The 12100-nt window shown below is 53.0% G+C and overlaps 8 protein-coding genes and 1 non-coding gene across 9 annotated transcripts; 7 read left to right on the forward strand and 2 right to left on the reverse strand.

Annotated features, from left to right (window-relative positions):
- The first annotated feature begins 570 nt into the window (after nucleotides 1-570).
- B0T23DRAFT_379837 (uncharacterized protein) lies at nucleotides 571-1238 on the forward strand. Its single transcript, XM_062837172.1, has one exon. It carries the CDS (start codon nucleotides 705-707, stop codon nucleotides 927-929), a length of 225 nt encoding a protein of 74 aa, XP_062692965.1. The 5' UTR covers nucleotides 571-704; the 3' UTR covers nucleotides 930-1238.
- Nucleotides 1239-1551: 313 nt separating this feature from the next.
- B0T23DRAFT_143491 (uncharacterized protein) lies at nucleotides 1552-2414 on the forward strand. Its single transcript, XM_062832402.1, has 2 exons — nucleotides 1552-1893; nucleotides 1994-2414. Exons 1-2 carry the CDS (start codon nucleotides 1668-1670, stop codon nucleotides 2323-2325), a joined length of 558 nt encoding a protein of 185 aa, XP_062692966.1. The 5' UTR covers nucleotides 1552-1667; the 3' UTR covers nucleotides 2326-2414.
- Nucleotides 2327-3847, reverse strand: B0T23DRAFT_143488 (uridine-2'-O--methyltransferase TRM7). Its single transcript, XM_062832401.1, has 2 exons — nucleotides 3637-3847; nucleotides 2327-3569 (listed from the first exon to the last, which is right to left on the reverse strand). Exons 1-2 carry the CDS (start codon nucleotides 3737-3739, stop codon nucleotides 2503-2505), a joined length of 1170 nt encoding a protein of 389 aa, XP_062692967.1. The 5' UTR covers nucleotides 3740-3847; the 3' UTR covers nucleotides 2327-2502.
- A 409-nt stretch (nucleotides 3848-4256) lies between these two features.
- On the forward strand, nucleotides 4257-6862 carry B0T23DRAFT_143518 (P-loop containing nucleoside triphosphate hydrolase protein). The gene is made up of 2 exons (XM_062832407.1): nucleotides 4257-4578; nucleotides 4640-6862. Exons 1-2 carry the CDS (start codon nucleotides 4354-4356, stop codon nucleotides 6728-6730), a joined length of 2316 nt encoding a protein of 771 aa, XP_062692968.1. The 5' UTR covers nucleotides 4257-4353; the 3' UTR covers nucleotides 6731-6862.
- On the forward strand, nucleotides 6862-7816 carry B0T23DRAFT_143499 (uncharacterized protein). The gene has a single exon (XM_062832403.1). The coding sequence runs from the start codon at nucleotides 6994-6996 to the stop codon at nucleotides 7612-7614; it is 621 nt and encodes a 206-aa protein (XP_062692969.1). The 5' UTR covers nucleotides 6862-6993; the 3' UTR covers nucleotides 7615-7816.
- On the forward strand, nucleotides 7817-10105 carry B0T23DRAFT_143506 (uncharacterized protein). Its single transcript, XM_062832404.1, has one exon. It carries the CDS (start codon nucleotides 8019-8021, stop codon nucleotides 9822-9824), a length of 1806 nt encoding a protein of 601 aa, XP_062692970.1. The 5' UTR covers nucleotides 7817-8018; the 3' UTR covers nucleotides 9825-10105.
- A 54-nt stretch (nucleotides 10106-10159) lies between these two features.
- Nucleotides 10160-10247, forward strand: B0T23DRAFT_t175. The gene has a single exon. It is a non-coding gene; the product is annotated as a tRNA-Lys (tRNA).
- A 322-nt stretch (nucleotides 10248-10569) lies between these two features.
- Nucleotides 10570-11547, reverse strand: B0T23DRAFT_143510 (trimeric LpxA-like protein). Its single transcript, XM_062832406.1, has 2 exons — nucleotides 10966-11547; nucleotides 10570-10857 (listed from the first exon to the last, which is right to left on the reverse strand). Exons 1-2 carry the CDS (start codon nucleotides 11428-11430, stop codon nucleotides 10669-10671), a joined length of 654 nt encoding a protein of 217 aa, XP_062692971.1. The 5' UTR covers nucleotides 11431-11547; the 3' UTR covers nucleotides 10570-10668.
- On the forward strand, nucleotides 11548-11950 carry B0T23DRAFT_143509 (uncharacterized protein). The gene has a single exon (XM_062832405.1). The coding sequence runs from the start codon at nucleotides 11666-11668 to the stop codon at nucleotides 11867-11869; it is 204 nt and encodes a 67-aa protein (XP_062692972.1). The 5' UTR covers nucleotides 11548-11665; the 3' UTR covers nucleotides 11870-11950.
- Nucleotides 11951-12100: the final 150 nt, after the last annotated feature.

The following is a 12100-nucleotide window of genomic DNA, read 5'->3' on the forward strand; positions in this document are numbered from 1 at the left end:
TTGACAAAAGCTACTAACAACTCCCGCCCGCCCAAGCTCCAAGTGCATTTTGCCTCAGTTGTGAATATTGTGAGTGTATCATGGTACATTCCCAATGCGCGCATGCAGTGCCACAAGCGTGTTCAGCCGCGGAAGAAACCTTCGCGCTCGCTGTCTCTCCGCACTTGCCGCTTGTCCTTGGTTGACTGCGGGAATGCGCATGTCCACGGCCCGGTGCAATTGACAGAAACCCAGCTACACAATCGTCTGGCGGGAGGACAGCTTGAGACGATAACTTCACTGTAACGAGTTGCCTCACGCTTTCAAACACATGTTCGGACGGGTCCAAACAAGTTAAAATATCTACCAGTAAGTTTCTGCCAGATATGTTTTGAGGCGACAAGCCCTTTTCCATCAGTTCGCACTCTGCCCTTCACATCCCATCCAAGCCGGCTGTGAAGTGAATGTGTGCCTGCTACCGGCTCGAACGATAAGTCAACGAAAAGCCCAAGGCCTTGTTGTTTGACTCACCTAGGTACATACACTTGTCAGCGAGAAATTTTCATCCCCCCATTAAGTGTTACTAACCTGATGAGAATGAACACGTTACCAGTTGAGCGCACACCGTACATAAGTAAATTTGATCTTACAAAAGGGAAAACCCAAAAAAATAAATTGAAGAAAAAGAGAAAAACTGGGAGCATAATAGACGACTCATCCCTGAAATGACCGCACTACAGCAACAGATTTGGAACGGGCCACAACCGTTACCGCTCCATGTCTTGGTATATCTACCCTCTAATACTGCTGTAGAGGGCATGATAGTTGTGCTGAAGGGTTTATCGCACGGCTCGAGACTGATGGCGGTCAAAAGTCGAGATGGAAGTTTGAGTGGTCAATCTTGGGGCGTTGGTGGGAAGGCACAAAAGGGAAACATACAAGTCCCTTAGATGATCGACTCCAGACGGCTTGCTGCAACTCTTCCTCGTCCTAATCCTTTCCATTCATTTTTCCCTCATACCCTCGAATAGGCCCCTGGTCGTCCGGCCTTCATCGGAAGAAGGGCACCGATTCTTGAAATAGTTTTGTCAACTCGCTCGTCTGTTGCGCGTTGTTCATGAGCAGATGACATCGGGCATTCTGAGTTTGGTCAACTAGTTTCAGTTTCAAGAGGCGATATGGAATTAAGGACGCGGAGTTCGCAGTTGTGATTCTTCTCGGTGGTTTTCCTTTAGTAGAGAAACAGCTTCAAGGTATTTGATACTCGGGATTAGCAATAAAGCACCGAGAACGGATCAAGAACAAAACGACACATATGGAGCTGTTACCTCGTGACTATGCCATTGTTGACATTAGGTGCAGTCAATGACAATAACAGGGGTTGGAGGTTATGATACGTTCGGATACATGTAGAGGCTCGGCCCGGGTGACCAAGTCCCACTAGCCGAGAGCCCATGCCTTTTCTGGCGTTGTAATGAGTCATTTGCATTGATACTACCTTGACTTGTAGTAGTAGGTTAGTATACACGAAGGAGTTATGGCTCCTTCTGAGAACGGTAAATATATATAGAAGGCACGTCTTGTGCATGGAAGTAGTCACTCAAGTCGAGAAACACATTCAAAACCAACATTGACTATTTTCGTGATTGAACCAACTAGGCCAAACCGCAATCCAGACAAATCTTAAGATGACTCCCAAAGACCACATACGCAGCTGGACCCGCGAGGTCGACAACACCATCTACACTTACTCAACCGACCCAAACCTAGTTGACCTCGCCGCCCTCAACGCCGCCCTGGCTTCCGACACCGTCTGGTGGGGGCGAGACCTGCCAGAGGAGGCGTTGAAGCGGATGGTAGAGCACTCATATAACTTTGCGCTATATGTCACAGAGAAGGGATGCAGTGAACAAGGTAAGGGCTTACAGTTCAAGGACAGACAGATACACAAACACACACACACACACCGAGGCTCGCTCATGCTAACACAGCCCCACCTTCCACCTTCAAAAAGACGACTCCAGCCAGCAACCACCCCAAAAGCAACAAATGATCGGTTACGCCCGCCTAATAACCGACTACGTAACCTTTGGCTACCTAACCGACGTCTCTGTGCTGCCCGCGTACCAATGCAAAGGGCTCGGCGCCTGGATGATGGAGTGTCTCAATGAGGCGCTGGAGCAGTGGCCTGAGCTGAGGCGGGTCATGCTGTTCACGGGCGACGCGTACGCCGCGAAGCTGTACGAGAGGACGCTGGGGATGAAGGATACGAAGGAGAGTGGGGGAAAGTTGATAATTATGCAGAGGAGGGGGCCGGGGGCCGTAGCAAGGAAGATGGGGGATTAAGTCAGTACGGGGAAGAGAGACACAAGAGGGATTTGGTTCAATGGTGGTATATCATGAGACAAACGAGTTAGTTATGTTTTCTGAGTTTGGTATGTGCAGCAGGCAGGTAGGTGTCGGCAGATGTTGATTGGTTACTGGGAATTTTATATTGAACAGAAATTAATGGGAAAAGAAATTTCACGCCTTCGCTGTTGCTGTTCCCGTTCCCGTCTTCTTGTACGCCCCGCCGTTTTGCCTCCTCAGCTCAATGGCACGCTTATACGGCGGTGCCGTGGGCGGCTGAACAGGGTCGAGCGAGACGTGGTCATCTGGGAGCTTGTAGGATGCATCCGAGTCGAAAGCGGACAAATCGCCACAGGCGACAAAGGGGGCTACCCATCGAATATCCTTCAGGGGCTCGTTGGTAAGGTCCTCCACCTCGACGTCGTAAATGCCATCCTTATCTGCTGGCGTCTGGGTGGCACTTTTTGTTGTTGGTTCCTCCTTGGCTTGCTTCTCGGCCAACATCTCGGCAAGCTTGTTGCCGACACCAAGAGGCTCTTCGAGGTTGGCTGTGAAACCCTCGGGAGGCTGGAAGTTGATGCAGACGATGAAGGCCTCGACACTGCTGGCGCGCGAAGAGCGGGGCTTGGCGACGTAGACCTTTTCAAAGAAGACCTTTAGCTGGGCGTAGAGAAGGTCGACGTTGCGGCCCCGGAAGATCTTGGCGACGAACTTGCCGCCAGGCTTGAGGACGCAAAGGGCGAGGTTGAGGGCTGCGAAGAGGAGCTGCGACTGAACGTAGATGTCAAGATCATGCAGACCTGTGACGTCGGGCGCACCATCGCTGATGACCAGATCCACTGGGTGTGACGCTTGCTGGTTCATGGTGCTGGGATCGAAATCGGGGTCCAACGCCTTGAGCAAAAGCGGGACGGTGGCGGGATGTGTGATGTCGGCTCGGAGAGTGATGATTCCTGGCAGAGGGCTGATGGGCTGCAAATCGATCGACACAATCTTGACCTGTTCCCTGGGCGCCGGCGTGCTCTCCTGAGTCGCTTGCACATCCTGAACCTTATCCTGAGCGTCTTGCTTCTCGGGAAAGACGTTGAGCATCTGTTGGCGGAACTTGGCCTCACGGTCTTGCCAAGCACAACGGCCGAACTTCTCTCCCTTGATGAGAACCCTCGATAGAACCTGAGACCAGGAACCGGGGGCAGCGCAGAGATCAACCACACGAGTGACATTTTCAAACAAGTTGAACTCTGATGGGAACGCTCGGTGTTAGCAGTGATACACTTCTTTACATACTATGCAATAAACAGTTCTTACCTTCGTCTAGTTGAAGAAGCTTGAAGGCACTTCTGGCACGCCATCCTTGCTCCTTTGCAAGGCGATAGTAGGCATCACGCTTGTCTTTTGATGATTTTCCCATTTTGACTGCTTCACTCTCACTTACTTGGGTCAGATAGTTAGTTACCTATGAAGTGCGAGTGGGTGACGAGAGTGAATGACGGGAGCTTGTGAAAGAGACTGGGCCCCACTTTTGCCCTGTGACGGGTCGCTGTCGCTGGGCGCCGATTTGGGTCCGTCTGCTGCAAATAGTCACCGCCAAAAAAGATTCTGCCGGCAAAATTACCGAGCACCTTGGCGGCCCTAGCACTCGCACACCACAGACGCGCATACTTGGAGGGAAAGACTTTGGCGATGAACGAAAGCTTTGAAATATAAGATGTCGTCTCATGTTTTGTTTCCTCCATCAAAATCAGGTTGATTGTCTCCGCGTCCTGTTCTATCGGCACCCTCCACAATGCAAGCTTGTTAGCCAGACCTGGAATAGGTAGGCGGTGTCATCTACAGCACATGGGCTAGCCTGATCCAGCTAGAGGCTGCTGCAACCTAGCTGCAAGGTGGAGCCAAAATTTCCATTTCACTTTTACAGCCATTTTCACTGACCAGTGTTAACACCCTTCAAAGTTCACCATTGCATCCAACAAGCACTGAAACCCAACACCCTTTCCCACACTAAAACGACGACATATTCACACCATGGCCGTCGATAAGAAACGCAAGAACACAAAAGCCCCCGCCAGCGGGCCAAAGCGCCGCAAGACGCAACAGCCGTCCAAGCAGATCAAGCGACCTGTTTCCGTTGATGCGCTGGCATGGAAGACGGTCGACATTCCCGAAATGTTCGATGATGCCGAGGGTTTCTTTGGTTTGGAAGAAATTACCGGTGTTGACATTGTAAAGGACGGGGATGTTGTCAAGTTCGTAAGTTTGGTCATGGATGATGACAGCGACAGGACATGAATGAACTCACATATGTCTTTAGATGGCTGCGGTCCCCAAGTCAGAGGCGGAGGTAGAAGATGACGGCGAAGAGTTTGGTGGTTTCGATGATGAAGAGACACCGAAACCTGCTGAGAATGCGGACCAGGAAGTCGAGACATCAGAATCCAAGGCCGAGGCAGCGAGTACTCCGGCCAAGGAAAAGAAGGCCCCCAAGGACCAGAAGAAGGCCCGCAAGAACGAGAAGACCACTGTCGAGCCGCGGGACCCCGAACTAGAAACCGATCTTTTCACCAAACTGGAGGAGCTTCCTGAGCCTGAAGAGGAGGAAATCGATATGTCCGAATGGGTACCGCTCGACTTGTCACCTCGAATGATCTCGTCCATCGCCAAACTCAGGTTCTCCAAGCCCACCGTGATTCAGTCCAAGGCTATTCCCGAGATCATGGCTGGTCACGACGTTATTGGAAAAGCATCCACCGGTTCGGGAAAGACGTTGGCATTCGGCATTCCCGTCATCGAAAGCTGGTTGAGCGCTGCTGAGACGACGAAGCAGAACAAGGAGGAGAGGAAGGGCGCTACAGCGCTGATTTTGTCACCCACCAGAGAACTTGCCCAACAGATTAGAGACCATCTTCAAGCGCTCTGCAAGGGTCTTCCTACAGCACCTTACATTTGCTCGGTTCTTGGTGGCATGGCCGTACAGAAGCAAAAACGCCAGCTTCAGGTCGCTGATATCGTCATTGCGACCCCGGGCAGAATGTGGGAGGTTATGAGCTCAGACAACTCTGTGCTCGCTTCTCTGAGGAACATCTCCTTCCTTGTGTTGGATGAGGCGGATAGACTTTTGAAGGACGGTCACTTCAAGGAGGCCGAGGAGATTTTCAAGGCTCTTGACAGGCCACCGGTGGAAGAGAACAATGAGGATCAGAAGATGGGCGGTACTGATGAAGAGGGACAGGAAGAGGAAGAAGAGGACAGTGAGGAGGAGGAGGAGGAGGAAGAAGAGCACGTCAACAAGAGGCAGACTCTCATTTTCTCCGCCACATTCAACAAGAACTTGCAGCAAAAGTTGGCCGGAAAATCCAAGTTCAAGGCGACGAGCACCCAAGACATGGAGTATCTTCTCCAGAAGCTGAACTTCCGCGAGACCCCCAAGTTTGTCGACGCCAATCCCGTCCACCAAATGGCCGAGAACCTCAAGGAGGGTCTCATTATGTGCGGCGACATGGAGAAGGATCTATACCTCTACGCCACTCTTATGCTCCAGCCCACACGGCGCGCGCTTGTATTCACCAACTCGGTCAACTCTGTCCGTCGCCTAACTCCCCTCCTCGAGAACCTCAATCTTCCGGCCTTCCCTCTCCACTCGGGCATGATCCAGCAAGCCCGTCTGCGCTCTATCGACCGCTTCAAGGCCAACGAAGGCGCGAAGAAGAAGAACGGTTCTGCCGCTATCCTGGTCGCTACCGATGTTGCCGCCCGTGGTCTCGATATCCCCGACGTCGACCTCGTCATCCACTACCACGTCCCGCGCGCCGCCGAGGACTACGTGCACCGCTCCGGTCGTACCGCCCGTGCCTCCAACTCGGGCACGAGCATCCTGCTCTGCGGGCCCAAAGAAGCCGTGCCGACGCAGCGCCTCGTTGCCAAGGTGCACGCCCAAGCCGAGGTCAAGGCTGGCAACTCGGGTAACAACACCAAGAAGCTCGTTTCGAGCGGACTTCGCACCATCGATATCGACCGGCGCATCGTCGCCAAGTTGCGGGAGCGCGTCGATCTGGCCAAGAAGATTGCGGATGCGGTGCAGGCCAAGACCATGGGTGGAAAGGAGGACGATTGGATGAAGAAGGCGGCAGAGGATCTGGGCGTTGACTATGACTCGGAAGAGCTTGAGAAGGCGGGCAAGTGGGGTGGCAAGGGTAGCTCCAAGAAGCAGAAGCAAAAGGAGGCACAGCAGATGAGCAAGGGCGAGTTGGCGTCGTTGAGGGCTGCGCTAAGGGACCTCTTGAGCAAGAGGATCAACACGGGCGTCAGCGAGAGGTACCTCACTGGATTGGATGTTAGTGAGCTGCTGAAGGGCGAGCAGGGGCTGTTTTTGGGCCAGGTGGACGGATTGGGCTTGGATGATTAGACGCGGATTCATGGCTGTGGTATCGCATGTTTCTTTTCACAGTTAACCCTTTAATTCTGAGCGGTGATCTACATATAGTATCCGGTCTCTTCACTCTGAGCATGATGTCGCATTTTTCTCAAGTGTTTTGTTCTATTTAGGAACTAGAAGAACGGTTCACGTCTTGGGCTGTGCTGCCAAGTAAGACAGGGTCCATGGGTCCATCAAGGTCTCCATCTTCCCCATGGCCTAGATTCTCAGTTGCTGTGGAAAGTTGAGATTCGATGCGACGTTCCCGGTTTCGGTTTCATCATCCGGAGAACATTCCGATCCGCCGCTATGATCTTCTCCACCCGGCCCGTCGAAGTACCCCACCCCGAGCAGCAGGGTGTGCGAACTTGTTGTCAGGCTTGTCTGCTGCTTGTGCAGCGAACGTGACGGCCAAGCATTGGGGCACTTTGTTGTCATTCTGCTTCCTGTCTAGGCGGGCCGTCGGTTTGGTGCTTCATTGGGCATCTGAGCAACGGGCAAGGAAAACGTCACTCTTGCCGCGCCGTACAGTCTGCTGCGTGGATGGCCTCAAGGGGTTTCACAGAAGAGAGGGACTGACTGACGATTTAGAGAAAAAAAAAAAAGAACCGACTGACACCCCACTGTATCCGGACTCTCATTTGTACATTCAGTACACTATACAGCACCTCGGTTTACGAAGTGTACCTAGAACTAATCGCGCACCTCCAAAGGACGGGAATCTCCCGTGTCTCAGCGATTATCTCCCGTCACCCACCTTTCCCTTCAACGTTCGACATGTGGCGCCTTTGATTCGCCCTGTACACTGGAACCACTCGCCCACCAGCAAACAGTTCATTCCCCCTCTTTGTTTCTCACGATTTCTCATGTCATAGCCTTTTGCATAACCTGACAGTGACAACAATAATACTCTGATCGTAAGACCAGTGTCGTCATTCCGGACCCTTTTATCCGACGGTTTCCGAGATAAGCCAATCGCAGTTCGCTACCATTAATTTTGGTCCATTGTCGCCCAATATCGGCTCAACACGACAACATATACGGTGTTTTGCCAGCGGGCAACCCGCCTTCTGATCTATCTCAGGCAAGTATCCACGGTGAAAGAAGCGCAATATACACCTAGTTCAAAGCCTGGAACGACGGTCCGATATTCTTTCTCGAACCCAACTCAAACACAAACACTGGGCCCTTCAATATTTCGAACCACCGACCGACCGACCGACCGACCGACCGAACGAAGGAGCGACAACAATACGCCTAATACCGCCAGCTCGCCGCTATGGCTGGCAACGGTTCTCTTTCTGGCCTTGCAAGCAGAGTCTCTGCTATCGAGCGAATCCCGTCTACGCCATCGCTAAGCGAAATCCAACGTCCTCGAAAACTTCGTCTCCTGATTGCCGCAAACGGCCCTCGAGATGTCGCCTTCGCGCAAGCTATCGCCGTCCGCCTGTCGAAAGAGCCGCAAATAACAACACGAGCGATAGTAGACGACATGACCCACCGGTTAGCGCAAGAGATTATGGTATATAAGAACAGGAACTTGAGGGCAGATGGGCCCGATGGCCTTACGGGCAAGGAGATGGAAACATATCAGCAGCAAGCCGACGAACTGGTAGAATGGGCCGACCTTCTCGTCATTGCTCCCATCGATGCAGACCACTTGGCAAGGATGATGTGCGGTATGGCGGATACACTGTTGCTGGAGGTCTTGAGGGGCTGGGATGCCTCCAAGCGGATACTTCTTATACCTGGCATGACCACTCACATGTGGGAGAACCCAATGACTAAGAGGCAGATCAGCAAGCTTCATCGGAAATGGAGCTGGATCCGGGTTCTTGCCCCCATTCTGTGGCACTACGACGACAGCCCGAACCCGAAACGGATTGTGAAATGGGATGCGTTCAACGAAGTACTGGCCATCATCAAGAACCAGGCCGACCTGCTCAAGATTGGTCACACTGTCGAAGTATCCGTTCAGCAAGGAACATCCGCCACAACAGGGAAGAAGGCCAGAAGCACACTACCACCAGAACTATGGAGCATGATCTTCGAATACACCAACGACTGGGAGCTAGCCACCTCGATGGGCGTCTTCACCACCATTCCGATGCCCGAGAGCGAAGGCTGGCGACTGCAGCCCAAAGACCCCAACGACCCGCTCCAGGTGTTCATGCACGAGCTTGAATGGACGCTCCTGACAGCCAACACCAAAGCCATCTGCGAAAAACTCTCACAAGCGCCCGAATCCTTCCAAGACCTCTCGGCGTTAGCCGTCCACCTAATATTCAAGTTCGGCCTCACCGAAGTTCTCACCTACATCGAGTCCAACTTCCCGCACCTCTTCAAGTGTTTCGACGGCAAGACGATCCCTACCAAAGCCTCGGCCTACTACTACCGCACCGACATCCTTGAATGGTGGGCGCGATCCCCTTCTTTCTTGGAAAAGCAGTATGACACGGAAGCACTCAACCTAGCCTCCATGCGCGGCTCCATTCCCGTGCTGGAGTGGTGGCGCCGCTCCGGCCTTCCCTTGAAATACACCGAATCCGCCTTTGAGCTAGCCACCTCTCGCGGCCATCTGGACGTGCTACAGTGGTGGCGGGACGCCTCCCAGCGCGAACACCCGTCCCGAAACATTTCGTTAAAACCGGGCCGCTCCCTGCTGATGGCGGCGCAGTACGGCCACGTGGAGATCATGCGCTGGTGGCTCGAGCAGTCCGGGGTGCCCTTGGAGCACCAGGAGCACGTGTGCAAGATAGCGAGTAGATGGGGCCAGGTCAAGATTTTGGACTTGTGGCGCGAGCTGAGGGGGGACGATAAGATGCAGTTTGATAATCAGATTCTTATAGAGCCGACCTTTCATGCGCATATACCCGTCCTGGAATGGTGGCGAAGGTATGCGCATGGGGAGCTACCCGGGATGAATGGGAGGAAGGGCAAGAGGGTGGAGTACAAGACGATGGATATCGAGGAGGCGCTGGAGGATTCGTTGGGTGATCAGACGAGGGTGAGGAGGTGGTGGGCCGAGAATGGGTTAAATTTGGGGCTGGGGACGAGTGAGTGGATGAAGGTTAGGTATTTGTGATGGGATGGAATGGGATAGGTAATGCAAGTTGGAGATTGGGGGATAACATAACTCGGACGACCAAGGCGTCATGACACTAATGATTACGTCAAAACTGGGATTTCTATAGATGGTTTTTTAAAAAGGGAATATCACGTGGGTGCAAGGGGAAGGAATAAACATATCCTGATATCTGGTAGCTTGGGTGGGAATGCAGTGAAGGAATACCCGCCGTGACAGAAAAGAGGAGGCATTGATTGTTTTGGTTGCGTTGAACTTTAGGATTCCTAGTGAAATGAACATTATAGGACTTGGACTCGGTCCTCCTCCTATCAAGGAGTGATTGATAGCCGCTTGCCCGGCTAGCTCAATCGGTAGAGCGTGAGACTCTTAAGGAGTTCCTCCGTAATCTCAAGGTTGTGGGTTCGACCCCCACGTCGGGCTCAATTCCCGATCGTTCCTTCAATTTTTTGCATTTTCCGCAACATCGGAATCCGAGCTACCTTTTTCCCTCGGTGATGCATTTCCACTTCGTCAATATCCATCTTTTTCCTCTTCTCCCATAGCACGATCGTATTCCTGTCACGACACGCCAGTTATTTCCCTCTTTTCTTTCATTTTTTTTTTTTCCCGCAGAGTCGAGCTGTACCTCTCCTTTCTTATGCATTCATAGCTCTGGTATGGCGGGAATTGATAGCCAAAGCCCTTTTGACATGCCTCTTTCTGTATGCCATGCGATATCGGTGGGTTCTGGGATGCAATCATCGCAAGATTTCTGTGATGATAAGTCGCCTTCACTTGCAGCCAGAACAACAGAGCACCGCATGTGAAGTCATTACCAGCACACCAGGGAGTCCTCTGGGTATCATTGGAACTTTCCAGGGTTGCTGGGTATCATTCGCCTAAGAACATCGATTTGGCGCGCTTGTGCTTTGTTCTTCAGATCCGACACTCCTCTCCTGTCGATTCTCCGTAGGCCGTTTGAGTAAATCACCGTGTAGTCTGGAATAACCTCACCTGCTGCAACGGTGCTGTTGGCGGTTAGAGTGCAATGCTGTGGCAGTATCAATGCGTCAGTCCAGTCCAGTCAAGTCTTATAAAGGCACGACGACACCATGAGCACTGGAGCGAGATCACCCCATGTTGTTAAAGTTGAACTTACCTTCCCAACAACAGCCCCCGCCCCAACCCTCGTCCCAATGCCCACCGTCGTGCCCTCCCCAATCACCGTCCCGCCGCTTTCAACCTGCGCGCCCACCTCGACAGTCACGTAGTCCCCCAGCGTTACCGCGCCCATCGAGCGGCCCTCCTTATCCGGACTCCCCTTGTGGTACCTCCCCTGGAGGTCAGCCGCCCCCAAGCAAGCTCGCTCATGCACGATGCAGCGCCGTCCAACCGTGACGCGACCGCCTAGCGACTCGAGCCGCGCGCGCGGGTGGATCACGCTCTCGGTGCTGACGATAATGGTGTGCGGGCCCGTGAGCAGGGCGCTGTCGGCGATGGTGCAGGACGAGGAGAATTGCACGGGGGGCTTTGGGCCGGATTGGGAGACGGCGGGCAGGATGGAGTGCCGTTTGTGGTGCCCGTGGGCGGAGCTGGGGACGGGGGAGGGGGTTGCTGATGACATTATTGCTGTGTTTCGTTTGTGTTTTTGGTGCCAAATCACTTATGGTGAGTGATGTGTTGTCACAATGGGTGTTTATTCGTGATTGTCTTGCCAAAGAGATCTTGTCTCAAAATCTGGCGGTCGGTCCTTTGGTTGGTATTGGTCGCTCGATCGGACGGAACTCTAGATCTCGGATGGCCGATGCCCGGGGTGGAAGCTTTGGAAGCTTCAAGCTCGGACGCTATCGTCAAAGTTTATGGAGTTGATGGAGATGAAGATGGAGGTCGTAGGGTTCGGTGGGCGGGGATTTGCTAGTCATGCATGCTTGACGTTTGCAAAGGGCATCCCTGACTCGCGGATGATGGATCTGTTGGGTCTGAGGTCTTTAAATTCTCATGGACCTCTTGTAATCTTCAACTCTTTCCAACTTTTGATCTGGACAACATGCGCCGCTGCATAGCGCACCTTGGGACGAAAGAGAAGGGCATCTTTGACGCAGGAACAAAGCGCAAGATGTCGGTCGACGGAGCTGGTCCAGCCAGTTGGTCACAGCTTCCGACTTCATTGCACCCCTCCGTCTGGCGTCTGCAGTGCACATCGGAGCACCAAGCTTCCGCCACAGGCCCAAGCGCCACACCTAAGCCTACAGTAAACGGCCAATCAGGATGAGGGAAGAACCGGTTACGTCCAT

This window comes from Neurospora hispaniola (assembly GCF_033458365.1).
Source record: "Neurospora hispaniola strain FGSC 10403 chromosome Unknown B0T23scaffold_4, whole genome shotgun sequence".
Classification (NCBI taxonomy): domain Eukaryota; kingdom Fungi; phylum Ascomycota; class Sordariomycetes; order Sordariales; family Sordariaceae; genus Neurospora; species Neurospora hispaniola.